This window comes from Microcaecilia unicolor, chromosome 1, assembly GCF_901765095.1.
Source record: "Microcaecilia unicolor chromosome 1, aMicUni1.1, whole genome shotgun sequence".
In the NCBI taxonomy this organism is placed as follows: Eukaryota; Metazoa; Chordata; class Amphibia; order Gymnophiona; family Siphonopidae; genus Microcaecilia; species Microcaecilia unicolor.
In genome coordinates this window covers 662,434,207-662,461,909 of record NC_044031.1, presented here as the reverse complement: position 1 = coordinate 662,461,909, position 27,703 = coordinate 662,434,207, and the positions used below count along the sequence as shown (strand labels likewise).

General features: G+C 44.3%; 1 protein-coding gene across 6 annotated transcripts in view; it reads right to left on the bottom strand.

Moving 5' to 3' along the window:
- LINGO1 (leucine rich repeat and Ig domain containing 1) overlaps positions 1-27,703 on the bottom strand; it is a 278,287-nt gene that overhangs the window by 166,344 nt on the left and 84,240 nt on the right. For 2 of the 6 annotated variants that reach the window (XM_030186887.1, XM_030186869.1), the window contains exon 1: positions 5,109-5,434. The exons of 3 other annotated variants lie outside the window; for them this stretch is intronic. Coding sequence is in view for 1 of the 3 variants with exons in the window: in XM_030186869.1 (XP_030042729.1) it covers positions 5,109-5,114 (6 nt within the window). In the remaining 2 variants the exon portion in view is untranslated. Of the gene's footprint in view, positions 1-4,243; positions 4,306-5,108; positions 5,435-27,703 lie in introns of those variants that run through there. One more of the 6 variants, XM_030186909.1, reaches the window with a different exon arrangement.

Here is a 27,703-nt window from a genome sequence, read left to right as displayed (position 1 = left end):
CTGTTTTTACAGTGTATCTGATTAATTGTGCGTAATATCTTGTATATGATTTTAATTTTAAGGATGCTGGTTTGTAACCCGCTTAGATTTTGTAGGTAATGTGGGATAGACATTTGATAAATAAATAAAAAAAACAAACTCAGATACATTAAGTCAGCGGTTCCCAAAGCTGATGTGGGGACCCCAGCCACTCAGGATTTCAGGCTATCCACAATGAATATGCATAAGGAACGGCAGTACATGCAAATCCATCTCATAAATATTTATTGCAGATATCCTGAACACCTAGCCTGCTGTGGGTCCTCGAGAAAAGATTTGAGAACCACTGCATTAGGTGAACTTTCAGGCACTGACCATTCAGCAGACTCTAAAAATATGTATAAGGTCCAATATTCAAAGGATTTATGCTCCTAACTTTCAGAGTTATGCTCATAAATTGGCCTCTTTGAAAATGTACAAGGGCTGAGTGCATACATTTTTATTTAAAATGTCACTAAACTTTTAAATTTAGGGGCATAAAAATTGTGTGGCAAAAAGAGTGGATTCAGGGCAGGGAAAAGAAATTAGGAGCTTAGCACTGATTTTCAGCACTAGGGTTTACAAATTAGGTTCAAAAATCTAGGCAAATGAATGGCAGGCCTAAATGTATGAGCATAATTATTAAGCTTCTACATTGGGATAAATATTTTAGCTGAAAATTTATACTCCTAAATTTGGCTTAAAATAGGAAACAAATTTAGGAGCCTAATTTAAGAGAATACATTTAGGAGCTCAGCTGTTTTTGAATCTCAGGCCTACAGATTCTAAAAACAGTGAAGGCAATACTAGCAGCTTGGTGGAAGCAACTTTGGAAGGCTAAGTGCTTTGAAAATATGCCTCAATATGAACTAACCCTCTCCCAATTTCATGTGCAGGGCTGAGGGGATAATCTCTCTGATATCCTGTCTTCGTGCCTCCCAAACTGTTCTCAGCTTGTCTGATATTTTGGAATAATCGGCTGTGTATGACAAAGAGTCTACTGAGCCCAGCATCTTGCATCTTGTCTCTGATGGTGGCCAATGCAGTCACTAGGAGGTACCTGACAGATCCCAACCATTCCCTGTGCTCATTGCTGGAGATAGTGGTTTTCCCTATCCCTACCTGACTAATATTTATTTATTGCACTTGTATCCCACATTTTCCCACCTATTTGCAGGCTCAATGTGGCTTACAAAGACCTGTTATGGCATCACCATTCCAGGGTAAAAATGCAGTTGGTGTTACAAAGATATCAAGAAAGACAAGAAGATCTAATCAAGCAGTTATAGAAAGAAGACATTCGGGATAAGGGTGGAGTGGTGTTGTGTTATAGTTATTTATGGATTCTCATGGTAGGCTTTGTTAAAGCGATAGGTTATGAGCTTTTCCTCCAGGAATCTTTCCTAACCCTTTCTGAACCCAACTAGGCTAATGCTTTGACCACATCCTCAGGCAATAAAATCCACTAATTAATTCTGCACCGAATACAAGACCAGCATATGGCCCTCTTATACTCAGAAGACTAATCACGTGAACTGTACTGATATGCAAACTGCAAAATGAAGCGAAGCACTCACGACATCAATACAACAAGCTCGAGATCTCTCATGGTAAGAGAACCTCAGAGTTCTCAATGTGTCATAACAAACAGCACTGACAATTCTGCAGATCTTACTCTTTCTTATCGATGGTTGATTGTAAAAATCCTGTGATAGAAATATAGATACAGTCACAAGATTAAGGGACACAGGCAGACTGACCTTTCAGGTGACTGGGCATCCCCTGATGGGCCAGTCATTCAGGCAGTGGCAATTCTGACCAGTATTTTACAGGATACAAGATACTCCATGGGTAATTCTAGAAGGAGGTACCTATTATTCGATGCCAAGAATGTGCCTATTTGGTATAAATCCTATAAAGAAAGGTAACTGCCTTTTCTTTATAGAATATTAGTATAGCTGAGTGGAGGAGTAGCCCAAGGGTTAGTGTTGTGGCCTGAGAACCAAGGGGACTGGGTTTAATTCCCACTCCAGCTCCTTGTAGCTCTGGGCAAGTCACTTACCTTCTATTGCCCCAGGTACAACATAAGTCCCTGTATATAATGTGTAAACCAGTTTGATTGTAATTGTAGAAAGACAGTAAATCAACTCCTATCTGCCTAGATTGTTAAAGGATATGCATAAATTATAATATGCTCTATAAATGACTACTAATCATTTCTATAGTGCTACTGGACATATGCAGTGCTGTACACATTATATGCATGTACTTTCTCTGTTTCTAGAGGACTCACAATCTAAGTTTCTATACCAGGGGCAATGGAAGGTTAAGTGTACTTGCCCAAAGTCAAGGAGCTGCAGTGAGAATCAAACCCAGGTTGCCAGGATCAAAACCCACCACCAGGGGCGTAGCCAGACACACAATTTTGGGTGGGCCTGGGCCCAAGATGGGTGGGCAGAAGAACTCCATTTTGTCCCACAAGTGATTTGGTCTCTCTCTTTCTCACCTGCATACCATATGGTCTGTCATACATTCTTCCTCCCCTCCCCCACATACCTTTTAAACAGCAGATTTTCACCGGCAGCGAGCAGCAACTAATACACACTGCTCATGTTGGCCCCATACCCTTCCCTCTGATGCAACTACCTATTTCCGCATAGACGAGAATACATCAGAGGGAAGGTTGTGGGGCTGGTGTCAGCAGTATGTATTAGTCCCTGCTCGCTGCAGGTGAAGATCTGCTATTTACAAGGCATGCAGGAGGGAGTTTTTGGCTGATGGGGCTTGGGGATCCCTGCCAGCCACATCATAGGTGTGCTACTACTGGGTGGGCCTGAGCTCAAAGTGGGTGGGCCTGGGCCCACCCGGGCTCACTCTTGGCTACGCCACTGCCCACCACACTAACCATAAGGCCACATAAATATGTGTCCTGTTCACACTCTGCCCAAATTTCACAAACGTGAATGCCCAACTTACAGAATACTGTGTAGCCAGAAAATGGCCATATATGCAAATGAATGACTAAAATATAACATTTATGGTCACTTTTGCTACCTAAATGTAAGCAGCTCCATATAGAATTTCCCCCTCTGGTCCAGCCCTTAAGATCATATGGGTTTGCAGGCCAGCAACATGGGAATCAATACATGATCAACTAAGCTTTTAAGGGGTAGACTCAAACCAGATGCACCACGATGATGGGCTGTGGCCAATGTATTGAGGCCCAGGCTGCAGCCTGGAGCAGCAGTAGCCAATGCAGGGAGGCCAAGGTCGGGGGCTGGAGCTGCAGGGTCCAGCACAACATCAAAGTTCAGATGGGAAAGAAAGGTGGGCGAGAGCAGGCAAGAATAGAGACTGGAGATGGAGTAGGAGGAAAGAAAGAAGCTGTGAGTGGATGGGAGGTAGGGATAAAGCCCCCCTAGCCCTTTGCTCTGGGTCAATCTTTTCAACAATGTGCCCCAGATATTGTCATTCCACTTAGTAACCCCAGAAACTGCTCGTTTCTTCTTCCTATAAATTTTAGACTGAGCCTCTCTTTTCCAGAAATTCATCCTGTGTATGCTGGATGCCCTTTCTACCAGTACCAGACTCACTTGGACCCAGGGCATATCTGGGAGGGGAGGGGAGGGGAGGAAAGGGGTGGTGCATAATTTTCAGGAAGCCTTCTTAGCTGCAAAGTCACCTTATAACCAATGGTGCTGGTTTCCTTTTAAAATTTGCCTGAAAGGTCTGTGGACTACAGGCACCAGTGGACTTCTGCACCTGCTTTCTCTAGGAGTCAAAATTTGCAGGGAAACAGCATGCAGAGATTTTAAAATAATATGTACATAGGTTGATTCTCTACCTAACCCTTTCCCCACCCCTGGGAACGCCTCTCTTCAGTCTGGATATGTCTGCTCACCGGGGAAGTCTGCACATACTTTTAGCCAGGCTGACTAAGGGAAATTTTCAGACAGGCCAATTTACTCAGGTAATTCCACTTTTTACCTGGGTAAATGTCACCCTTTTTACTTTTTTTTTCCTGCTTCCTTAAACCATTGTCCTAATGTTAGATCGAAGGTGGATCTCCCAGAATCCAGCATCTGCCATACTATCTCCTTCAGACCCCCCAGCTTCCAGGAATCATTGACCCAGTGCCTCAGATCTCAGAATCTGTAATCCGTTCCGTGTCACTAATCCCAGCCAGAAAACTCATCTCCTCCAATGTGCAGTGCTCAGATTTTACCGTTTAGCAGCATCGCCTTATTTTCAGCACACTGGAGTTGAACAGACGCATCGTCCTCGGTAAACTAGGGCAGGAGACAAACGAGGGAAAAGAAAACCACTCGTCTTTGCATGAATGGAAACCCGGTATCCGAGAGTCTCCAGAATCACAACGCAACGAGGGAAACAAGCCACAGACTGTGGCTACTAAACTATAGCTCTCATTAGCCCAATTGGTAGCAAGGCAGGGTAGGTGCTGAGGAAATGCTCCTATGTGGGGGGTTCTCTGCCAATAGGGAACAAGGATTGGTATAGCAAGAGTTGGTTAGAACAGCAGCAGCAGCAGAACGATCAAGCCGAAAAACAAGCCAGTATTAATTCAACACTGAAAAAGGAAAAGAAAAACGAACATTTCATAAGATATAATACACATGTCCTTGCACAGCAACAAACCCACCTGGCGACACAGATGAAAGATCCAGAACAGATCCAGGGTACCTAGGAACCTCTATATAGCAGTAACATGGGTGGGGGGGGGGGGGGGGGGGGGGGGTAAAAATATTATTCTACACCCTTTTCAGCCTGGTTGCAGTAAGATCTCCGAATCTGAATACACATATCACCTTATACACAAGAGCATCTAAAAATAAAGGGTGGATTGGGATTAAAGCACCCCTCGTATCCAGATCAAGGTGTGCATGCAGCTGCCCTAGAGGGGAGGCGAAGAGGTGGGAAGGAGGGGGTTTGGCAAAGGTGGGGGAACGGGGACTGGCTCGACATACTTTAAGCATGCACATACCATGCATACATACAGATATATAAAGACAAAGAGAGAGAGAGAGAGATCTGACATTATGGAAAATCAGACTAAAAATCCATTGTCTTACCTGCATCTCATTCTTGCAACCTGTCTAGTTCTAATCGAATTCACATCCCCAAATCCACCTGCAGTAATGCAGCTCCCCCACCCTCTTGCACACATACACACAAGCAAAGAAAAAAAAGGAAAGGGTAGCGGATCGCCTTCTCCTATTCAGGAAAGCCTTGTCTTCCTTTCTCGGCTCTCGTGTCTTTTCTTCCCCTCCTCCTCCCCTGCCTGGCACCAGGAGTTCATGAAACCCAAAATGTCCAAGAAAAAACAGCCAGCGAGCCTGGAGATCTCTCAAGAAGGACCACTTGCCCTGAGCTGCTTGTGGCTTCGCACAGATCCCAAGCTCTCGCTGCCTTCAGAAGGCAGGTGGAAAGCAGGGGGAGGAGAGGGAAGGTGGGCTGGAGCCTTTGGCAGGAAGGGGGAGGCTGCTTCTGGCATGAAACAAAAAACGGAGGGGGAGAGTGGAGAGAAAGAGAAAGCATGAGACAGACAGAGACACACATGCAGAGAGAAAGACAGACATAAACACGCGCATAGAGGCTGAGATAAATAATGAAAAAAAGAAGACAGAGACACACACGGGGGGGAGGGGGTTGTGCCCAGCACAGCTCTCACGCTGCAGCAGCCTCACTCAGAAATTGCTCATCCGCAAATTTGCAGTGCCTAATCAAAAAGGAGAATAAAAGGACATTTGCTCATTTATGTCAGATCCACTTTGGATAAACAAAGCCCCGCAGGGTCAAATCTCCTGCCAGAAAGGACAGATCACCAATGAGCATAAACTGTTATTCTTGTTTTATTTGTATTTATTATCATCAAGGTAAAGCAGGAAGCATTTTCACATAGTCTGCTATCTTTTCTTCTTAGTTAGCTTTATCTCTGTCTGTCTGTCTGTCTGTCTGTCTCTCTCTTTTTTTCCCGGAGACAGTTCGGAAGCTGGGGGAGCCAGCAATGTCTAGAAGAGCCAAAGTGTTAGAAGGGCTCTGTGAGGTTGAATGTATGCCTGGGATCCATGCCAGTTTCTCTCCTTCACCTCTCAGGAGCTAGAAAGGGCCAGAGAAGCAGGCAAAAAGAACTGGGGAGGGGGGGGGGGGAGGAGACCAAGCAAGTACCCTTAGAATAAAAGCTAAGACGCTATTTAGTGAACTCCCTGAGTCTCCTGAATCCAGGGGGGAGGGGAGGGAGACCAAACAAGTACCCTTAGAATAAAAGCTAAGAAGCTATTTAGTGAACTCCCTGAGTCTCCTGAATCCAGGGGGGAGGGGAGGGAGACCAAACAAGTACCCTTAGAATAAAAGCTAAGAAGCTATTTAGTGAACTCCCTGAGACTCCTGAATCCAGGGGGACATTCATTTCCCCTTCTGTGATCATCATTTGCAGCCTAGAACAAGACCAGTGATGGTCTTCTCTTTGGCTGAATGCCAAATCACATGGTAGAGCTAGAGGAAGGGACTCGATATACCGCCTTTTTTGCAACTACATTCAAAGCAGTTTACATAGTATATACAGGTACTTATTTGTACCCGGGGCAATGAAGGGTTAAGTGACTTGCCCAGAGTCACAAGGAGCTGCAGTGGGAATCGAACCCAGTCTTTAATAAAGGTCTGTAGTCACTGATAACTTGGAGGGGCATAATCGAAAGGGGCGCCCAAGTTTTCCCGAGGACATCCTTGCAGGACGTCCTGGTGAAGGGGCGGGGAAACCCATATTATTGAAACAAGATGGGCGTCCATCTTTCGTTTCGATAATACGGTCGGGGATGCCCAAATCTTGACATTTAGGTAATCCCTAGAGATGGTCATCCTTAGACTTGGTCGTTTCTGATTTTTGGCGATAATGGAAACTAAGGGCGCCCATCTCAGAAATGACCAAATGCAAGCTCTTTGGTCGTGGGAGGAGCCATCATTCATAGTGCACTGGTCCCCCTGACATGCCAGGACATCAACCGGGCACCCTAGGGGGCACTGCAGTGGACTTCAGAAATTGCTCCCAGGAACATAGCTCCCTTACCTTGTGTGCTGAGCCCCCCAAAACCCACTACCCACCACTGTTCACCACTACCATAGCCCTTACGGGTGAAGGGGGGCACCTAAATGTAGGTACAGTGGGTTTCTGGTGGGTTTTGGAGGGCTCACATTTACCAGCACAAGTGTAACAGGTAGGGGGGGATGGGCCTGGGTCTGCCTGCCTGAAGTGCACTGCACCCACTAAACTGCTCCAGGGACCTGCATATTGCTGCGATGGACCTGAGTATGACATTTGAGGCTGGCATAGAGGCTGGTACAAAATATTTTTAAAGTTGTTTGTTGAGGGTGGAAGGGGGTTAGTGACCACTGGGGGAGTAAGGGGAGGTGATCCCCGATTCCCTCCGGTGGTCATCTGGTCAGTTCGGGCACCTTTTTGTGCCTTGGTCGTAAGAAAAACAGGACCAGGTAAAGTAGTCCAAATGCTCATCAGGGATGCCCTTTTTTTCCATTATGGGTCGAGGACGCCCATGTGTTAGGCATGCCTAAGTCCCGCCTTCGCTACACCTTCGACTCGCCCCCGGGAACTTTGGTTGTCCTCGCAACTGAAAGCAGTTGGGGACGCCCAAAATCGGCTTTCGATTATGCCGATTTGGGCGACCCTGTGAGAAGGACGCCCATCCTACGATTTTTGTCAAAAGATGGGCATCCTTCTCTTTCGAAAATAAGCCTGTTAGTGACAGGGCAAAAGGTTGCTCCATGATATATCTCCAGCCCTATATACTCAGGGTAAACTCGTTTCCTGCCTTTACCCTTAGTTCCTCTCTTGTTTCCTACACCCTCCACCACACGGATTGGAAATGTGGCACATCCACAATTTTTGTCTGATGCGATCTGATAGCAATGGAAGAAAAAAAACGCGTAGATACCGTTCAGACCGATAGAAAGAGGTAGACAGCGGCAGAACAGGTCTCCATCCTATATAAATGCATCCAGTGCAACTATTTCCCTGATTAACTGATTTCTAGGCAAAGTAGTGATGGGCAAAAATATTGTATGCAGGCATTCAAGATCATATTTTTGACTATATCTAATGTAAACTACAATTTACCTGATTACATTCAAATAAATACAGTCTGTAACAATATGTCAAAAATAATTACAGTCTGTGCGATGCACATGAGATTGCAGTACTGTATTCAAAAGGCCCTGTGCTAATTCCAAAATCCACTACTTCCAGAATTTCTGCATCCATATTATTATACACACTATATCCAGCATTTCTAGACCTGCATAAAGCATATCCATAACCCAGTACATTATCCATAGTACTACTCCCACTGCATAAAACATATATCTGCATTGACATTAATATACCCAGTATAGAAACATAGAAAATGATGTCAAATAAAGACCATATTAACATAGTAACATAGTAGATGACGGCAGAAAAAGACCTGCACGGTCCATCCAGTCTGCCCAACAAGATAAACTCATATGTGCCACTTTTTGTGTATTCCTTACCTTGATTTGTACCTGTCTTTTTCAGGACACAGACCGTATAAGTCTGCCCAGCACTATCCCCGCCCCATATTACCTATCCAGTCTGCCCATCCATGCCATTCACTATCCCTTCCTCTCCCTTAGAGATCCTGTGTGCTTTTACCATGCTTCCTTGAATTCAGATACCCTCTTCATCTTTGCCACCTCCACCAGGAGGCCATTCCATGCATCCACCACCCTTTCTGTAAAAGAGTGTTTCCTCAGATTACTCCTATGTCTATCCTCCTTCACCAAAATCCTATGTCCCCTCATTTCAGGGCTTCCTTTCAAATGAAAGAGACTGGTCTCCTGTGCATGTATGTCACAGAGGTATTTAAATGTCTCTATTGTATCTCTTCTCTCCCACTTTTCTTCCATCTTTAAGTCTTTCGCCTTACATCTTATGACGAAGACCACTGACCATTTTAATAGCCACCTTCTGGAATGACTCCACTGTGTGCTTATCTTTTTGAAGGTGGGGTTTCCAGAACTTTACACAGTACTCCAAATGAGATCTCACCAGAGACATACAGAGACCTTATCACCTCCTTTTTCCTGCTGGCCATTCCCTATGCACTCAAACATCCTTCTGGTTTTTGCTGCCACTTTTTCTAACTGTTTAGCCACCTTAAGATAATCAGATATGACCACCTCCCATGCCCTTCTCTTTTGTGATGCACACATGTACTTCGCCTCTTGTGCTGTACTGCTCTCTCCAGTTTTTGCAGTCCAAATATATGACTCTGCATTTTTTAAAGCATTAAATCTTAGCTGGCAAATTCCAGACTGTTCTTCAGGCTTCACTATGTCCTTCCTCATGTTATTCACACCATCAGGGTGCCTACCCTATTGCAGATTTCAGTATCATCTGCAAAGAGGCAAGCCTTACCAGACAGCCCTTCGGCAATCTTGCTTACAAAAATGTTAAAAAGGACTGGCCCAAGAACCAAACCTTGTGGCACACCACTGCTAATGTCCCTTTCTTTAGAGTGAGCTCATAAGTACATAGGTTTTGCCATACTGGGACAGACCAAAGGTCCATCAAGCCCAGAATCCTGTTTCCAGCAGTGGCCAATCCCGGTCACAAATACCTGGCAAGATCCCGAAAAAGTTCAATATATTTTATGCTGCTTATCCCAGAAATAGCAGTGGATTTTCCCCAAGTCAATTTAATAATGGTCTGTGGACTTTTCCTTTAGGAAGCCGTCCAGCCCTTTTTTTAAACCCCACTAAGCTAACTGCCTTTACCACTACCCTCTGTCACCTACCATTCAACCAATTTCTAATCCAGTCATTCACTTTAGGGCCAGTACCAAGAGCACTTCAAACAGGCGGTAAATAAATCCTAATAAATACATAAATAAATCTGGCACCCACTACTACTACTACTTATCACTTCTATAGCGCTACAAGGCATACGCAGCGTTGTACACCATACATGAAAAGACAGTCCCTGCTCAAAGAGCTCACAATCTAAATAAGACAGGCAAACAGACAGAACAACTAAGAGGTGAGGGAATTAAAGAGGTGGTGATAAAGGGCACAGGGCAAGTGAGTAGCGGTTAGGAGTCAAAAGCAGCGTTAAAGAGGTGGGCTTTTAGCCTGGATTTGAAAATGGCCAAAGATGGGGCTAGACGTACAGGCTCGTGAAGTCTATTCCAGGCGTGAGGTGCAGCGAGATAAAAGGAACGGAGTCTGGAATTAGCAGTAGAGGAGAAGGGGACAGACAAGAGAGATTTATTCACAGAACGGAGTACCCGAGGGGGGGCATAAGGAGAGACAAGAGTGGAGAGGTACTGTGGAGCGGTAGAGTGAATGTACTTATAGGTCAGTAAGAGAAGTTTGAATTGAATGTGGAAACGGATAGGGAGCCAGTGAAGTGACTTGAGGAGAGGCCTAATGTGAACATAGCAACTCTGTCGGAAAATGAGTCACGCAGCAGAGTTTTGGACTGATTGACCCACTAAATTACTAAGGTCACACTACTAAAGCCACTACATAAAACACATTTGCGTTTACAAAACTGTACCCAGTACATCACCGACATTACTACATGCACTACATCTAACATATCTATATCCACATAACTATACCCAGTACAACATCCACATTATTAAACTCACTACACAGAGAGGGGCTTTTTTGATAAAATGTGTAAGTCTGATTTTTGGACGTTTTGCTAAAAACAGCTATTTTTTTAAACTGAAAAATATCTATCTTTTTGGTTTGAAAATCACCTTTTTCTAGACATTTTTTCCTAAGTGTGTGTTTTCTTTTGGGAGTCCAAAAAGAAAAAGTCCAAGAGAAAAACACCCATATACCAGCCATTAGGATGTCTGGAGGCCATCATTCTTAATAGACTGGCCACACAGACATCCAGCAGAGTAGTGGGGCAGTTTAGGGGGCACTGCAGTGAACTTTACATAAAAGGTCCCAGGTACAAATCTTATCTCACCAAAACCCCCTTATAATGTATGGTGATCGTTCCAGAAACAGAGGAAAACCTTCACTGTACACCACTACAATAGCCCTTATGCCTTCAGGTGTCACTTCTATGTAGGTACAGTAGGCATTTGGTGGTTTTTGGAGGGCTCATACATTCTACAACAAGTGTACCAGTTAGAGTGGGATAAGGGCCTGGGTCCCGTTCTCTATAGTCCACTGAACTGTTAAGCTGTTGATAAAGATTCCAGAGGAAATTGGAGAGTCATGGGATAGGAGGTAGTGTCCTATTGTGGAATAAAAACTGGTTAAAAGATAGAAAACAGAGAGTAGGGTTAAATGGTCAGTATTCTCAATGGAGAAGGGTAGTTAGTGGGATTCCCCAAGGGTCTGTGCTCAGACCGCTGCTTTTTAACATATTTATAAATCACCTAGAGATGGGAGTAACTAGAGAGGTAATTAAATTTGCTGATGACGAAAAGTTATTCAAAGTCGTTAAAATGCGGGAGGATTGTGAAAAATTACAAGAGGACCTTACGAGACTGGGTGCCTGGGCGTCTAAATGGCAAATGATGTTTAATGTGAGCAAGTGCAAAGTGATGCATGTGGGAAAGAGGAACCTGGCCTAATGGTTAGGGTGGTGGACTCTGGTCCTGGGGAACTGAGGAACTGAGTTCAATTCCCACTTCAGGCACAGCTCCTTGTGACTCTGGGCAAGTCACTTAACCCTCCATTGCCCCAGGTACAAATAAGTACCTGTATATGTAAGCCTCATTGAGCCTGCCATGAGTGGGAAAGCGCGGGGTACAAATGTAACTAAAATAAAAAAATAATAAATAGCTACATCATGCAAGTTTCCACGTTAAGAGTCACAGACCAAGAAAGGGATCAAGGTGTCGTCGTCGATGATACATTGAAACCTTCTGCTCAGTGTGCTGCTGCGGCTAAGAAAGCAAATAGAATGTTAGGTAAAGGAATGGAAAACCAAAATGAGGATGTTATAATGCCTTTGTATCGCTCCATGGTGTGATGGCACCTCGAATACTGTGTTCAATTCTGGTCACCGCATCTCAAAAAAGGTATAGTGGAATTAGAAAAGATGCAGAGAAGGGCGACAAAAATGATAAAGGGGATGGGACGACTTCCCTATGAAGAAAGGCTAAAGTGTCTAGGGCTCTTCAGCCTGGAGAAGAGACGGCTGAGGGGAGATATGATAGAAGTCTATAAAATAATGAGTGGAATTGAAAGGGTAGATGTGAAGCGTCTGTTTATGCTTTCCAAAAATACTAGGACTAAGGGGCATGCAATGAAGCTACAAAGTAGTAAATTTAAAACGAATCTGAGAAAATATTTCTACACTCAACGTGTAATTAAACTCTGGAATTCGTTGCCAGAGAATGTGGTAAAGGCAGTTAGCTTAGTGGAGTTTAAAAAAGGTTTGGATAGCTTCCTATAGGAAAAGTCCATAGACCATTATTAAATGGACTTGGGGAAAATCCACTATTTCTGGGCTAAGCAGTATAAAATGTTTTGTACGTTTTTGGGATCTTGCCAGGTATTTGTGACCTGGATTGGCCACTGTTGGAAACAGGATGCTGGGCTTGATAGACCTTTGGTCTGTCCCAATATGGCAATACTTATGTACTTACGTAAGCTACTCCTGGGACCTGTTTGTTGCTCTAACAAGAATGGCTATCATATCTGAAGCTGTCATAGAGCCTGCTTTGTACTGACACTGACACATCTTAGGGGAGGTGAGAAGGGGCCTGTCACTACTGGGGGAGTAAGTGGGGGTTATGCCTTAATTCCTACAGTGGTTATTTAAGGCACCTTTTGGTCACTTATTGATGATTGAAACAGCTGTAGCCAAAAACATCTTATTTTGGCACGAGATATTTTCGTTTTATTTCATTATTGCAGAAAAATTGCTGCCACTCTTGTGGCCCCTCTGAAATTTGGACAAACTGTGAAGAAGAAACGTCTTAAAATTGGAGTATCAAAAATCACAAATTGGACGTTTTTGAGAGAAAAACATCCTTCTACATTCCTTATGACATTTTGGGGATTTGTTTTTGTTTTGTTTTGAAAATGAGCCCTAGAGAGTGTATCAACTTGCACATTACTTTACCCACCGCATGCAAAATATTGTCATTCATATTGCTATATCCAGGATAATTATACTGTATGCAAATATATGAATAATAGAGGAAATTCTATAAATTGTACTCAAAAAAGGGTGCCAGAAAAGATTGGCGCTAAGCATGATTATATAAAACGTGCGTATCCCTTATAGAATCGCACTTAACGTCAATTCTTTTGCCCAATCTTTGGGCCTAATGAAACGTGGAGGGGCATTATCGAACGTCGCCAGTGAAATAGTTTGCTGGCGATCTATTTTGGCAGCGGCGCAACAGCTGGCCAGAACCATATTATCGAAAAAGATGGCTGGCCATCTTTTTTTTGATAATACGGTTTAGCCCGGCCAAATGCCTTGGATTTCGCCGGGTTTGAGATCACCGGTTTTGGTTTTCAGCGATAATGGAAAAAAATGCCGGCCATCTCAAACCCGGCAAAATCCAAGGCATTTGGTCATGGGAGGAGCCAGCATTTGTAGTGCACTGGTCTCCCTGACATGCCAGGACAGCAACCGGGCACCCTAGGGGGCACTTCTAAAAATGTTTACAAAATATACAAATAGCTTCAAGGTGCTTAGCTCCCTTACCTTGGGTGCTGAGCCCCCCAAATCCCCCCCAAACCCACTCCCCACAACTCTACACCATTACCATAGCCCTTATGGGTGAAGGGGGCACCTACATATGGGTACAGTGGGTTTTGGGGGGGTTTGGAGGGCTCAACGCTTAGCACCACAAGTGTAACAGGTAAAGGGGGAGTGGGCCTGGGTCCACCTGCCTGAAGTACACTGCAACCAACATAAACTGTTCCAGGGACCTCCATGCTGCTGTCAGGGATCTGGGTATGACATTTGAGGCTGGCATAGAGGCTGGTAAAAAAAGGTTTTTATTTGTATATTTTTAGTGTGGGAGGGGGTTGGTGACCACTGGGGGACTACGTGGAGGTCATCCCCCATTCCCTCCGGTGGTCATCTGATCAGTTGGGGTACCTTTTTGAGGCTTGGTCGTGAAAATAAAAGGACCAAGTAAACCCAGCGAAATACTGATTAATGCCGCTTTTTTTTCCATTATCTGCGAAAGCCGGCCATCTGGTAGCCACCCTTGTCCCGCCTTCGCTACACCGCCGACACGCCCCCTTGAACTTTAGCCGGTGAGGCGATGGGAAAGCGGCGATGCTGTCAAAAAAGCCGCTTTCGATTATACTGATTTTGCCGCTTTTGAGAGATCGCCGGCCATCTCCCGATTTATGTCGGAAAATGGCCGGCGATCACTTTCGAAAATAAGCCTGATAGTGTAAATTCTGGAGCCCAGGTTGGGTGCGCTGACACCATATTTTATTAGTATGTGCACAAGTTTGTGGCATTCCGCACCGAAAGGATTTTCAAAAGTGTTCAATTTGGCCAGCACTTTACAGAAGGGGTTAAGGGAGGTATCCTTCTTAATTTCCCATTATGCATTTCCCTCTCCTAATGAAAACTAATGAGCCCAATATTTAACCCAGGTTGGTAAGTAGTTCCAGCTGCAGGGCTGAACTAATCCCAGATATTCAGTGTTGGGGAACGTGCAGCTTCCAGCATTGAATATCTGGGTATGTGCACTGACCTGGAAGTTAACCAGGCACCAGCTAGTATTCAGACCAGGGCTGCCGAGAGACAAAGCTGGGCCCAGGGCAACCAATCTTAAGGGCCCCTCCCTCACATCACCTCCCACACCCCACAACACCCTGCAGCCCCCTGCATCACCCTGCAGCCCCCGAATCCCCCTGCATCTCCCTCCTGTATCATCCCGCTGCCCCCACATCATCTGTCAGAAGTAAATTTTGAAAACAGCAATTCCTCACAAATTATATTAGTTGGTTAAATTCAGAGCTCTGCTGCTTATTTACTGAGGCAGTAGTAGTGGTACAAGTGCAAATGAAGTTCTTTGAAGTCAGAGATGTTAAGAAGACAGTAAGTAGACTGTGTCACTGAAGACTTAAGTTCACCACTACGCCACTGATGACCAACCTAAAATGAGCCTGCCAGTAGGCAACAACCCAGCACCAGCACAAACTCTGCTCTGTGTTAAACAGCATGTCTGCTCCCTTGGTCTGTCTTCTATCTTCTGCTTGTGTGTACCAGGATCCAGTTTAATGCATTAAATCTTTTTCCTGCTTCATCATCCAGCCTACACAGGCAGAGGTGGGACAAGGCAGGAAGAAGGTCTTGTGGCAGCAGAGCAGAGTTTTATGCAATGAAACCCTATGTTAAATTAACCCAACTTGTGATAAAATAACACCACTCCACAGCGCCCGCACCCATGGACCACAGATCACGCCCCAGGACCCCCAGAAGTTTAAAAAAAAAATCTCTCGAGTTACATATGGGAAGCTTTCAAATTAAAAAACCCACACATATGCAGTCATAAACCTCACACGTTTGCTATTGGTTTAAATAGCATCTGCAAATGTTTGGGGTCACAACAATATGGCAGCAAGCTCCGCCCACTGATTTCAGCCCACAGAATGGGCCAGATAGACTCAAGCCGCCTTGTGCCATACCGTGTTACATATATAAGTCTTGGCAATTACACGTGTGGGTTGCTGAGTTTCCTGCACTGATTTTTCCAAATTTATAAATGAAAAGGCTGCTCCCACCGCACGTCCTGAAACATACATGTGTACTCCTGTATGTATTTTTAGAAAAGACTCTACAACTTCCCTTCCTGGAAGTATCAATTCCGATTTCTGTGTCCTATCTAAAATAGGCCTTTGCATCAATATAGGGTACATTAATTTTTTAGAGGCATACTAACCAACTCAACGTGTTCTAATGAATGTACATCCTTAGTTCTTAATGTGCCTTCCAGAAGGTTCCCATGAATGAATGAATGCATCCTGCATGATCAGCTCCCATATAATGTTAGCCCAAACATCAGCTCCATTTGTTTTGGAGTGATGAGGAAAGTAGACCTTATTGCTGAAGCATACATTTTCTCAACACTGCTTGAGGAAACCCAGTGAATGAATACAGAGAGGCTGAACCTCCCGTCTTGTCTCCAGAGTGTATGGAGTACATGAAACCAAAGCCTTAATGACCAGGAAGGCTTCTGCTTTTATCTACTATGACCTATGAGGAACTGAACAATTGTCACTGGATGTGGCAAAAACAAATAAACAGAGCTCCAAAGGCTGTGTATTTGCTCAGTCTTCAAGTTTTTAATTCCAAACAGTTGGAAAGATTTGATTTTATTACCTGCAAACTATCCCCAAGGTACTGCGGGGGAGGAGGGATTCAATAAACTAGGTACAGATGAAGCTGTATTTCTTGGCATATATGCACTGATATACAGTACTGTAGTAAAGTATGTTATAGTGAAATTCTGCTACACTAACACATTGAAAGTCTACTGTAATGAACTCCCTGTGTGCTCTAGTCAGATCGGTTATGATAAAATTCAATACAGTGAATTCTACTGCAGAAAAAAGCTTGCATACTAACCCCCTAATTCTATAGCTGGGGGCTCACATTTATATGCACCTTGCACACATAAATATACAGAATATTAGCGGTAGTCGGGTGCCCAAGCATGTGTGTCATAGTCTGTGCATTTTTTCTAGCAAAAAAGGTGCCAGTACTCAAATGCTAGGCCACTCTTCAGGGGTGGGGCGATCACTGAGGGACTCATCCCACAATAACCAGACCCCTGCAACCAGTCACAGAATCTATGACAAGGCAGAACTCTTTCATTAAAATGTGAGGTCCATGGGTCAATTTTAGCAAACAATGGAAAAGGTGCCGGTACTCAGTACCCCCAAGTACCCCCTCAAAAAAGCCCTGGTCATAGTGCATAACTGCATAGGGGCATTCACATGGGCAGATCATGGGAGAGGCATGGACGGGGCTCCCACTTATGTGCTTAACTTACAGAATACTGTAAGTTTCAGATGCCTTTTTGCCACATTTACCTGACCACAGTTATGCCAGGTCTAACTGTGGGTGCTTGAATGTTCTTTAATGGAATCTGGGTGCTTTGATAGAATTGTCTCTCGTCAGGCAGCATCATGGCACCTGAATGGGGGTGCCCAGTTATAGAACTGCCTCCTGTATGAACTATTAAAGGGTAAGGTTTGGATACTGGACTTTGCCATGGTATAATCCTGGCTTGACTATGGTTACGACTTGCAGTTCAGGAAACTCATGCATGAATCAGGCTTGAGCACATTGCGGAGAGATCTGTGTGCTTCTGAAGGGGAGACAACCTGGCACAAAAGCAGCATAGAAGGGGTTAAGTGTCAGACAAGAGTTTCCTGTCAGCTAGGAATAACCTGCACTAGTGGGGCAGGCCTGGGGAGGGGGGGCGGGATGTAGGGAACATGGAGAAATCCACCTTCTTTCTTCCAAACATAAGGGCAGATAGTAAGAATGTCATCAAAGTATTACTCTTAGGGATCGATATTCAAAGCGATTTAACTGGCTGGAAATGGCCCCTGGCCAGTTAAATCACTTGTTCAGGGCTAACCGGTCATATTCAGAGGCGCTTAATCAGTGCCACTGAAAATGTCTGGTTAACACCCAACTCAAAACCATCTGTTTTGGGGGCATTCTGGTGGCGGAGTCACACTTGGCTGGTTAAGTGCCAATATTTAGCACTTAACCGGACAAGGCCACCAAATATAAGTCAGTCCTATCTTTATTCGGCTCACTATAGCCAGTTAATTGCTGAACACACTTGGCCGGCTATAGTTTCCCTGGCTCTGTAAACTCAGAAATTCTATGCTGGAGCCCAATTTCAGGGTATTACGCCAGCAGGGGTCAGCAAAACGCTGAGCACCACAGGCTGAATATCAACTCTTATCCGGATTGGCCACTGTTGGAAACAGGATGCTGGGCTTGATGGACCTTTGGTCTGTCCCAATATGGCAATACTTATGTACTTATATACACTCTTTAGAGTTCATAGTTTGCATTTATTTAATATACCGCAAATCAATAATACATCTAAGTGCTTTACAATGATCAGTTGAAAGGTGGGAAGCAGACAGATAGACAAGATAGGAGGAGAGGAAGGAGGACTGTTAGAACATGAATTCAATTTTATGTGTACATTTTCATTAACTTAAAAACCAAATTGATACAAATAGGTAAGTGGGAACATGGGAGAATGGGAGACGCCATGCCATATTGACAAATAAAGGAGCCAATAAAAGAGGGTGTATACAGTATCAAAGTGTAATATGCAAAGGGGTTTATTCGTCAGCTCTTTCATTTCAGCCACACTCATCAGTAATATTGACCAACTACTGGCAATATGTCCATTCTGGCAAGTACACTAAGATCTTCATTTGGGTGCCCTCCTGAAAGAGGTGGTGGAGATGGGGGTGGTAACGGAATTCATAAATGTGTGGGGTAAACACAAAAGAATCCTATTTAGAAGGAATAGATCCATAGAAGCTTAGCGGAGATTCAAAGGCAACACTGGTAATTGGGAAGCAAAGCCAGTACTAGGCAAGCTTTTACGGTCTAGTTCTGATCATGGCTGGACAGATTCAGCTACAGCTTCAGAAGTTGGAGAACAAGACCAGTGCTGGGCAAACCTCTACAGGCTATGCCTTGACCATGGCTGAATAGATTTGCATGGGCTGGATTGGAGCTTTTCAGAGGCTTCAATGTTAAATTCAGAAATCTTAAAATACTAGTAAAAAAGGCCCATTTCTGACTCAAATGAAACAGGCGCTAGCAAGGTTTTCCTCGTAGTGTGTATGTTTGAGAGAGTGTGTGTGAGAGTGACTGTGTGTGAGAGAGAGAGAGTGAATGTGCAAGTTTGTCTGTGTGACATAGAGTGAGACTGTCTGTGTGAGAGTATGTGTGTGAGAATGAGAGTGTGTGTGTGAGAATGAGAGTGTGAGGCGGCAGGGCCCCCTCCCCTTACACCCCTCCCTCCCCTCCCTCTTCCCCCCTCAGTTCCAGGGTCTCTCCCCCTCTCTACGCCTTTCAGGGTCGTCGTCCCCCTCTCCCTCCGCCTTTCAGGGTCGTCGTCCCCCTCTCCCTCTGCCTTTCAGGGTCGTTGTCCCCCTCCCTCCGCCTTTCAGGGTCATTGTCCCCCCCTCCCATGTTCAGGGTCCCTCCCTTTCTTCCACCCCCCCATCCCTTCCTTCCACCCCCATCCCTTCCTTCCACCCCCCCTCATCCCTTCCTTCCACCCCCATCCCTTCCTTTTAAAATGGTTGCTGTGACTGGAGCCTTCATCCAAAAAAATAAATAGTTCTGAAAACGAAGGCGCAAGAGATTTTGAACCATGGTCTCCTAAACTGAATATTCCCGTCATATGCATATTATAAAGCTCGATCCTTATAACGCCTACTTGCTAACGCCGCTCCTCGTGCTCCACATTGTCCTCGCGGAGCTCCTTCAGCAGCGGCGGGAGCCGCAAATGTTCTCTCTCGCCGCTGCTACCATTGTCTTCACGACCGGAGTGCCCACCCTGCAGCCATTTAGGCTGTGTCTTTGGAGCTCCGAGTGTCTCGGTCGTTCCCTCCCTCCCCTCTTCCAAATGCTCCCTTCTGCCTTTCTTTCTTTTCGGCCGGCACCCTGTTCCTTTTGCCCCTCCTCCTCCGTCTCTGGCGTTGTACGTGACGTCCGCCTGGGAGGGGGGGCGACGCATGCGCAGAACAGCTGAGCTACAGAACCTAGCAGACCAAGACCAAGGAGCCACGGTCTTAGCCAGCAAGATGAATGGAACATTGGAGGTGCATTTTATTATATAGGAAGGGCAGTGCTAGGCAGATTTATACTGTCAATGCCCTAAAAATGGCAAGGACAAATCAAGACCAGGTATACATATGAAGTATCACATCATACCTTATGCTATGAGTTTATCTTGTTGGGCAGACTGGATGGACCATACAGGTCTTTTTCTGCCGTCATCTACTATGTTAGTATATTTACAGGTAAGTCAAACAAGAACCCGAGTTTTACCATTTTTAGTCGGCCTTCAGCACCTCGTTGTACATGCCATCTGCCAGTGTAATGTCAGAATACAAAGAATGATATCATCAAGTGTACATTGAAGTGCTCCAGCTATGAGAAGATGGAGCATCTTTAATTCATGGATAAAACACGGGTCTTCTGTCTATCCATGTACAAAACTGATCTGCAGTATAGATCTCTTTAGCCTTCCCTCAGATTAGTTTGAAATTTATTTTAAACTCCATTCCAAGTGCAAGAAGTGATATATTCAAATACCTCAAATTAGAATGTTGCACAGGGACAGAAATTTCACCCATCCTTTCCCGTCCCTGCTGGAAAGTAACTCATCCCCACAAGTAATCTACTCCATCCTCGCCCATCCCCACAAGTAATCTCCTCCATCCCTGCCCCTCTCCACAAATAATCTCCTCCATCCTCGCCCATCCCCTGTACTAAAATAACCCAACTTGTGACAAAATAGCTTAACTTAACAGTAGCCCATGTTGATAACTTCCCCATTCAGTGCTTATGGGGATTTCAATGCTATCAACCAATATCCATTAATTTTTTTAGTGCTATTATAATTGCCATGGCATAAGGAAAGGAAAGGAAAGGTAGGCAGGCCTGGTACTGCACTTCTGTGGAAACCCCTCAGAACCAGCATCCTTCTCCGCGGGATCCTTACAGGACCTGCATCCATCCTTGTAAAATCCCCACAGGGACCTGCGACCATCCCCGTGGGACAACTCTCTACCTCAAATATTCTTGAAATGCAAATGGACAAAGCATTTCACATTTTTCAGAAGACTGAACTGTGCACACTGCAATGACTGTAGATAGAGCCTTCTAGGACTTCAAAAGCTACCAACCAAATTATGCAGAATAAAGGAAAGCATCTAAATAAATGCATAATTCAACATAATTCTTTCCTTAAAGACATGGAGGGTAATTCTGTAAAGTATGTGCATAAATCTTTAGAATAATGGCATATGTATGCCTATGTGTGCACATACGCATGCACATGTCAAAATTCTGACCAAGCATTACTCTGGAAATATGAACGTATCTTATATAACATGTATTTTACAGGTAGGTGTATACATACGTGGAGTGTGGGCAAGACTAAAGCATATAACTTGCAGAACCCTGATTCTATAAAGGTTACCAAAAAATTGTGCATGCAAATTTAGGCATGTTCCCAATTTGCACGTGCAATTTCATAGAATAATGAGCCAATTAGTGCTTTTTAACAACAACTAGGGGACATTCAAGGAAGTTAAATGGAAATACTTTTTAAAACAAATAGGAGGAAATATTTTTTCACTCAACGAATAGTTAAGCTCTGGAACTCCTCTTTGTCGGAGGATGTGGTAACAGTGGTTAGCATATCTGGGTTTAGAAAAGGTTTGGAGAGGTTCCTCAAGGAAACGTCCATAGTCTGTTATTGAGACGGACATGGGGGAAGCTACTGCTTGCCCCAGGATTGGTAGCATGGTATATTGCTACTCTTTGGGATTTTGCTATGTACTTGTGACCTGGATTGGCCACTGTTGGAAGCAGGAAACTAGGCTAGATGGACCCTTGGTCTGACCCAGTATGGTTGTTCTTATGTTCTTACATAATTATTGGCACTAAGATTTAATTGGGACTTACTCATGTAAGGTTATGCATGGGTTCCCCCCCTCCATGTGGTCCATGAGTTATATGTGTAATTGTAGAAAAATGGTGCTCCACGTGTAAATTTAGGCGTGGGCATTTGCACCATGTGTTTGTTGGTGCAAATGGCCGTGCCTAAATTTACGTGAGACCTCTCTGCTTAAGTGTTAATTCTGTAAACTACACCAAATTTTTGGTGCAGCTTATAGAATACCACTTATGCAGGGGTTTTTTGTGCCAATTTTTTAGGCACTATCCCCAGGATTCTATATAACACAAATTAAATTGCGCACGCAAATGCAGTCGTATTCTGAATTTGCGCATGCAACTCACCTGCTTAATTTCGAAGGAGAAGGGCGCCCATCTTCCGACACAAATTGGGAGATGGGCATCCTTCTCCTAAGGTCACCCAAATCGGCATAATCGAAAGCCGATTTTGGGCGTCCTCAACTGCTTTCCGTCGCAGGGATGACCAAAGTTCAAGGGGGCGTGTCGACAGTGTACCGAAGGTGGGATGGGGCGTGGTTAAGAGATGGGTGTCCTTGGCCGATAATGGAAAAAAGAAGGGCGTCCCTGAAGAGCATTTGGCCGACTTTACTTGGTCCCTTTTTTTTCAAGACCAAGCCTCAAAAAGGTGCCCGAACTGACCAGATGACCACCGGAGGAAAATGGGGATGACCTCCCCTTACTCCCCCAGTGGTCACCAACCCCCTCCCACCCAAAAAAAAACAAAACACATTTTTTCCAGTCTCTATGCCAGCCTCAAATGTCATACCCAGCTCCATGACAGCAGTATGCAGGTCCCTGGAACAATTTTTAGTGGGTGCAGTGCACTTCAGACAGGCGGACCCAGGCCCATCCCCCCCTACCTGTTACACTTGTGGTGGTAAATGGGAGCCCTCCAAAACCCACTGTACCCACATGTAGGTGCCCCCCTTCATCCCTAAGAGCTATGGTAGTGGTGTAGAGTTGTGGGTAGTGGGTTTTGGGTGGCTCAGCACCCAAGGTAAGGGAGCTATGCACCTGGGAGCAATTTCTGAAGTCCACTGCAGTGCCCCCTAGGGTGCCCAGTTGGTGTCCTGACATGTGAGGGGGACTAGTGCACTATGAATGCTGGCTCCTCCCATGACCAAATGCCTTGGATTTGGTTGTTTTTGAGATGGGCATCCTCGGTTTCCATTATCGCCGAAAACCGAGGTCGCCCATCGCTAAGGTCGACCTAAATGTCAAGATGGTCGACCTAAATGTCAAGATTTGGGCGTCCCCGACCATATTATCGAAATGAAAGATGGACGTCCGTCTTTGCTGGGGCATCTTTAGAGATGGGCGCCCTTAAAGATGGGTGCCCAGTTCGATTATGCCCCTCTTTATTATTTAACAAGTCAATCAGTGCCGATAATTGCTACTTAACAAGCAATTATTGACAGTAAGTTGTATTAATTAGAATTTACATGCAGAACTGTCTAAGCATATTCTATAATGTGATACGTGTAAATTCTAAGTCGCATAGTTGAAAAGGGGGCATGGCCGTGGGCGTAGAATGAGTGGGTCATGGGCATTTCTAAAATCTATTTGCATTGTTATAGAATACACCCAGTCTACATCTAATTTAGGCATTGGCATTTACACCAAGTTTTACTTGGCGTAATTGCTCGCAACTAAATTTAGTTGTGCAGACAGGCACTCGGCTTATTCTAAAAACTGCTTGGAAATTTAGGTTTATTCTGTAAAGTATGCCTAAATTTAGGGATACTTTATTGAATACACCTAGGCATATTTTGTTTCAGTGCAGATTTTTTTAGGCGGGATATATGGAATCTAGTCCTAACTATAGAACCTAGCCCTATGTGTATATCAGCAGAACTTAGGCACAAATACTTATAGGTACATATTTTTGCTATTGGGAGGAAGAGGAGGAGGGGAGCTGGAGGGAAGAGAGTGACCTACTGGAACAGCACAAGGTGGGGGGAGAGACGGGAAACAGAGATGCCAGACCAAGGAGATGAAGGAAAAGGGGATCAAGTACTGAACCTACAGCGGTAGGGAGGGAGGTTGGTCAGGCAAGCAGGCAATCAAGCAAGCAAACCAGATGCTGAGGGGGGGGGGGGGGGGGGAGTGAGAGGGAGAGAAGCTGGATGGGGTAGAGTCAGAGAGGAGAGAGATATATATTGGCATGGGGGAGGAACAGAGAGGAGAAGCTAGACAGGGAAGTATAGGGACACAGAGAAAGGAAGATACTGGAGGAAGATAGAGGCACAGAGATGGAAGAAGATGGATAGTGGACATGGAGAGAGAAGAAATATCAAATGGACAGGAGACCTTGGTGAGTAAATTAAGAGAAGTTAGAGGGAAGTAGAAACCAGAACCTGAAACCAACATGATTTGAAAAGTAAAATGACCAGATAAGAAAAAGAAAAAAAAATGTCTATTTTATGATTAGAATATGTCAGATTTGAAATGAACATCCTGCCAGAGCTGGTGTTAGATATGGCTGGGGCCCCAGGCAGAAATCTGGAAGGGAACCCAAAGCTTACTAACAGGCTGCACCTTCTTCAGCTTCCGGCTGGTCTGGGGTTCTCTCTGGCTAAGGAGCCAAGGGCAGTTGCCCTAGTTGTACCCACTATCACTATCTCTGGCATGTGCTATCATTATATTTTGTACAGTGTAGGAGAAAATGCATCTCTTTGAAATTCTCTGTGCTGTGCTATATGCAAGGTCTGGCTTCTTGGGATTTCAATTTAATTTGTTTATGGTTTGTGTTCACTTATTAACAATATTGGCCCAAAACTGTGGAACCAGCTTCACTCTTTCTGCATTTAAGATAACATTTAAATCCCACCTGTTTACTCAAGTCTTTGCTTCAGATTGTCACTAGGTTGTTGTTGGTTTTTTTTTTTTCTTCTCTCCATCTTCTCTTCTCTCATTTTATTGTATTGTAAATCACTTTGAAGCCTAGAACAGTCCATATGACGGTATATGAAGCAGAAATAAATAAATAAATAAATAATTTGGCTTGTTCAGTTTTCTTGATAGATGTACAGTAGGGCCCCACTGTAATATTTAGGGCATATTTGGGGGAAGCATATGTCTGTTGGAGGACCGTGGCTCAGTGGAGGATGAAAAGTGCACCCTCTTGTATTTCCCCTAGCTCCTACTGAAGCCAACACTGCTACCCCCATTGAAATTATTGGGAGTGAGGTAGGAGCAGGGGCAGGGCATGGGTATATCAGGTGGCAGGTGTTTATCTAGTGCCCACCCATCCAACCTCTTGACCCACCCCAAAATTGCCTTCTGGCTATGCCATTGTATTCTATAAAGGAAATGAGGTCCCTGTGTTCCTTTACAGAATAGGCTCTTACCATTTTATAGGCACCCAGTTATAGAATTGCCCCTACTGTGCCAAATATGCAATATATGTCTCAAGACCTTCCTTTTTGGCAGAGCATTTACCACGAGTCCTGCAGGAGCTGCAGCCTTTTAGCCCACAGCTCACTTTGTGATACCCAATCACCCACCCTCTCTTCCATTCCCTCATCAGACTTCTCTTTCCCCCTCCTGTGACCCTTCCACTGTACTTTGTGCTATTGTGCTATGGTTTGTTTATTAACTATTGTACGCCACATTGAGCTTGCCCATGGGCGGGAATATTGTGGGATATAAATGTTGTAAATAAAAAATAGATATACAGTACATCCCAGAGAGTTTCTCATATACAGTACAAGTTCAGACATCTGGATGCCAGAAATCTAGACCACCCGAGAATCCGCACTCTTTTCTGGTAAATGCAGCTGTAAAGATGCAGGCACTGGACCCTTTTCCTGTGCGCATTGCTCCTAGGTCTGATGCAGGAAGTTTATGTCATGGGGGTGGGGGGTGGGACTAGCAAACCTAGCAGTGGCCTAGTGGTTAGAGCACTGGTCTTGCAATCCAGAGTTGGCTGGTTCAAATCCCACTGCTGCTCCTTGTGATCTTGGGCAAGTCACTTAATCCTTCATTGCTTCAAGTATTGTGAGCCCTCCTGGGACACAGAAATGTCCAGTGTACCTGAATGTAAGTCACCTTGAGCTACTACTGAAAAAGGTGTGAGCAAAATCTAAATAAATACCTGTGTCTTTATAGCTGTGTTGATGGAGCTGATTGAGGACAGCAGCAAGAGGATAAATGGGAGTGAGGGAAAATACTGCAGAGAGGACGTTGAAATTGAGATGCAGAAAAGTACTCTGAATCTGTGCTATTAAGGCTGGGAATGCTTGGAATCTTGAGTAGAAGTTGAACAAATAGGCTCTAAAGGAGGGGGCAAGCAGTTTCGTTGAGGCCAGCAAAGTGATATGACAATCAGTATAAGTCAGATTTCTCTGGAAAGAGACAAGCCATAATGGATGGGGAGAAATGAGAGAGACAAGGTGATGGTGGATGGGGAAGAGAGACAGAGATTTTAAAAGTACTGCCTGACTCGACCCCGAGCAGTCTAGATGTTTGCATTTGTACTATACATCTTCTCTGTTGTCATCCCTCGTCCTACAAAATGATTATAGAAACCGCTAAAGACTACTGACTATTTATTTATTTATTACATCTGTATCCTGCACTTTCACACTAAAAGCAGGCTCAATGCGGCTTACATAGTAATAGGTAACAGAATTTTGTTATGTAAAGTAGGAAATTAAGTATAACAGTAATAGGATGGATGGGTAGTAATAGGATGGATGGGTAGGTAGAGACAGGTGATAGAGAGGAAGGTAAGGTGGGAGATAGAGTCTGGGTCAATGTCGTTTTCTCTTCGGTATATGTAAGGTAGATGGGTTCATAAGATTAATCTGGGTCCTTTGGGTAGGCTTGCTTGAATAAATGGGTTTCTAGTGCTTTCCTGAATGGTAGGTGGTCATGGATTGCTCGGGTAGGTCTAGGGAGAGCATTCCAGAGTTGGCTGCCCAGGAAGGAGAAATTGGATCCATAATAAGTTTTGTACTTGAGACCTTTACAGTTGGGGTAGTGCAGGTTGAGGTAGTTTCTCGAGGATACAGACATGTTTCTTGCTGGGAGGTCGATCAGATTTATCATATAGTCCGGAGATTCTATGTGTATTATCTTGTGGATTAAAGTCTAGGCTTTGAAGTTGATACGTTCTTTGATTGGGACTAGGTAGAACCAAGGCATAAATAAATAGAAAATCATACCTAATATGACGCGGACTGACTGAAGCTGTCAGAAGGCAGAGCAAGACAAATAAGGCATATGGGGGACAATTCTATAACTTGGCCCCTCAAGATAGGTGTCATGATGCTGCACATGAGTGCCTACTTTTGTAACTGTATCCTGGTTTCAAGATTCCATTATAGAATACTAGCATGACGCATCTTCACGTACGCAAGATCTATGGTTGTTGTAAGTTGATACATCTAAGTGTACCATGCAGTGCACACAACTTATCATATTTATTTATTTCCAGTGCTTGATATACTGCAAATGATCCATGGAGGTGACTATGCAGTTAAGAATATAAAAGCAAATGGGGAATAGATACATGAGGTAAGGGGAGACAGAGCTCTGGGGAGGAGCCAAAACACTCAGTAAACAGATGGGTCTTGAGTAATATTTTTAATTTGGGGTGGGAGGGTTCTGAATGGATGCCGGGTGTTAAGGAGTTGTAGAAATAGAAAGACAGTCCTAGAAGCTGAAACTGGCCTCATGGGAAATTAAAAAACGACAAGAGGGAAGGTAAGGAATAGCGAGAAGGTTGCCAGAAGCAGCTCGAAGATAGCGTGAGGGAATATAAAAGGAGAGGAGAGAGGACAAAGGTGTGTGACTAAGTAGGCTCCTGCTACAAATTAAGTTATTTCTTATACACACAATATATATGCTTTTCTGTCTAGAAGACTTAAGAAGCTGTTGTTCACATTTTGAAGTAAAAAATTATTTTTGGAGGTT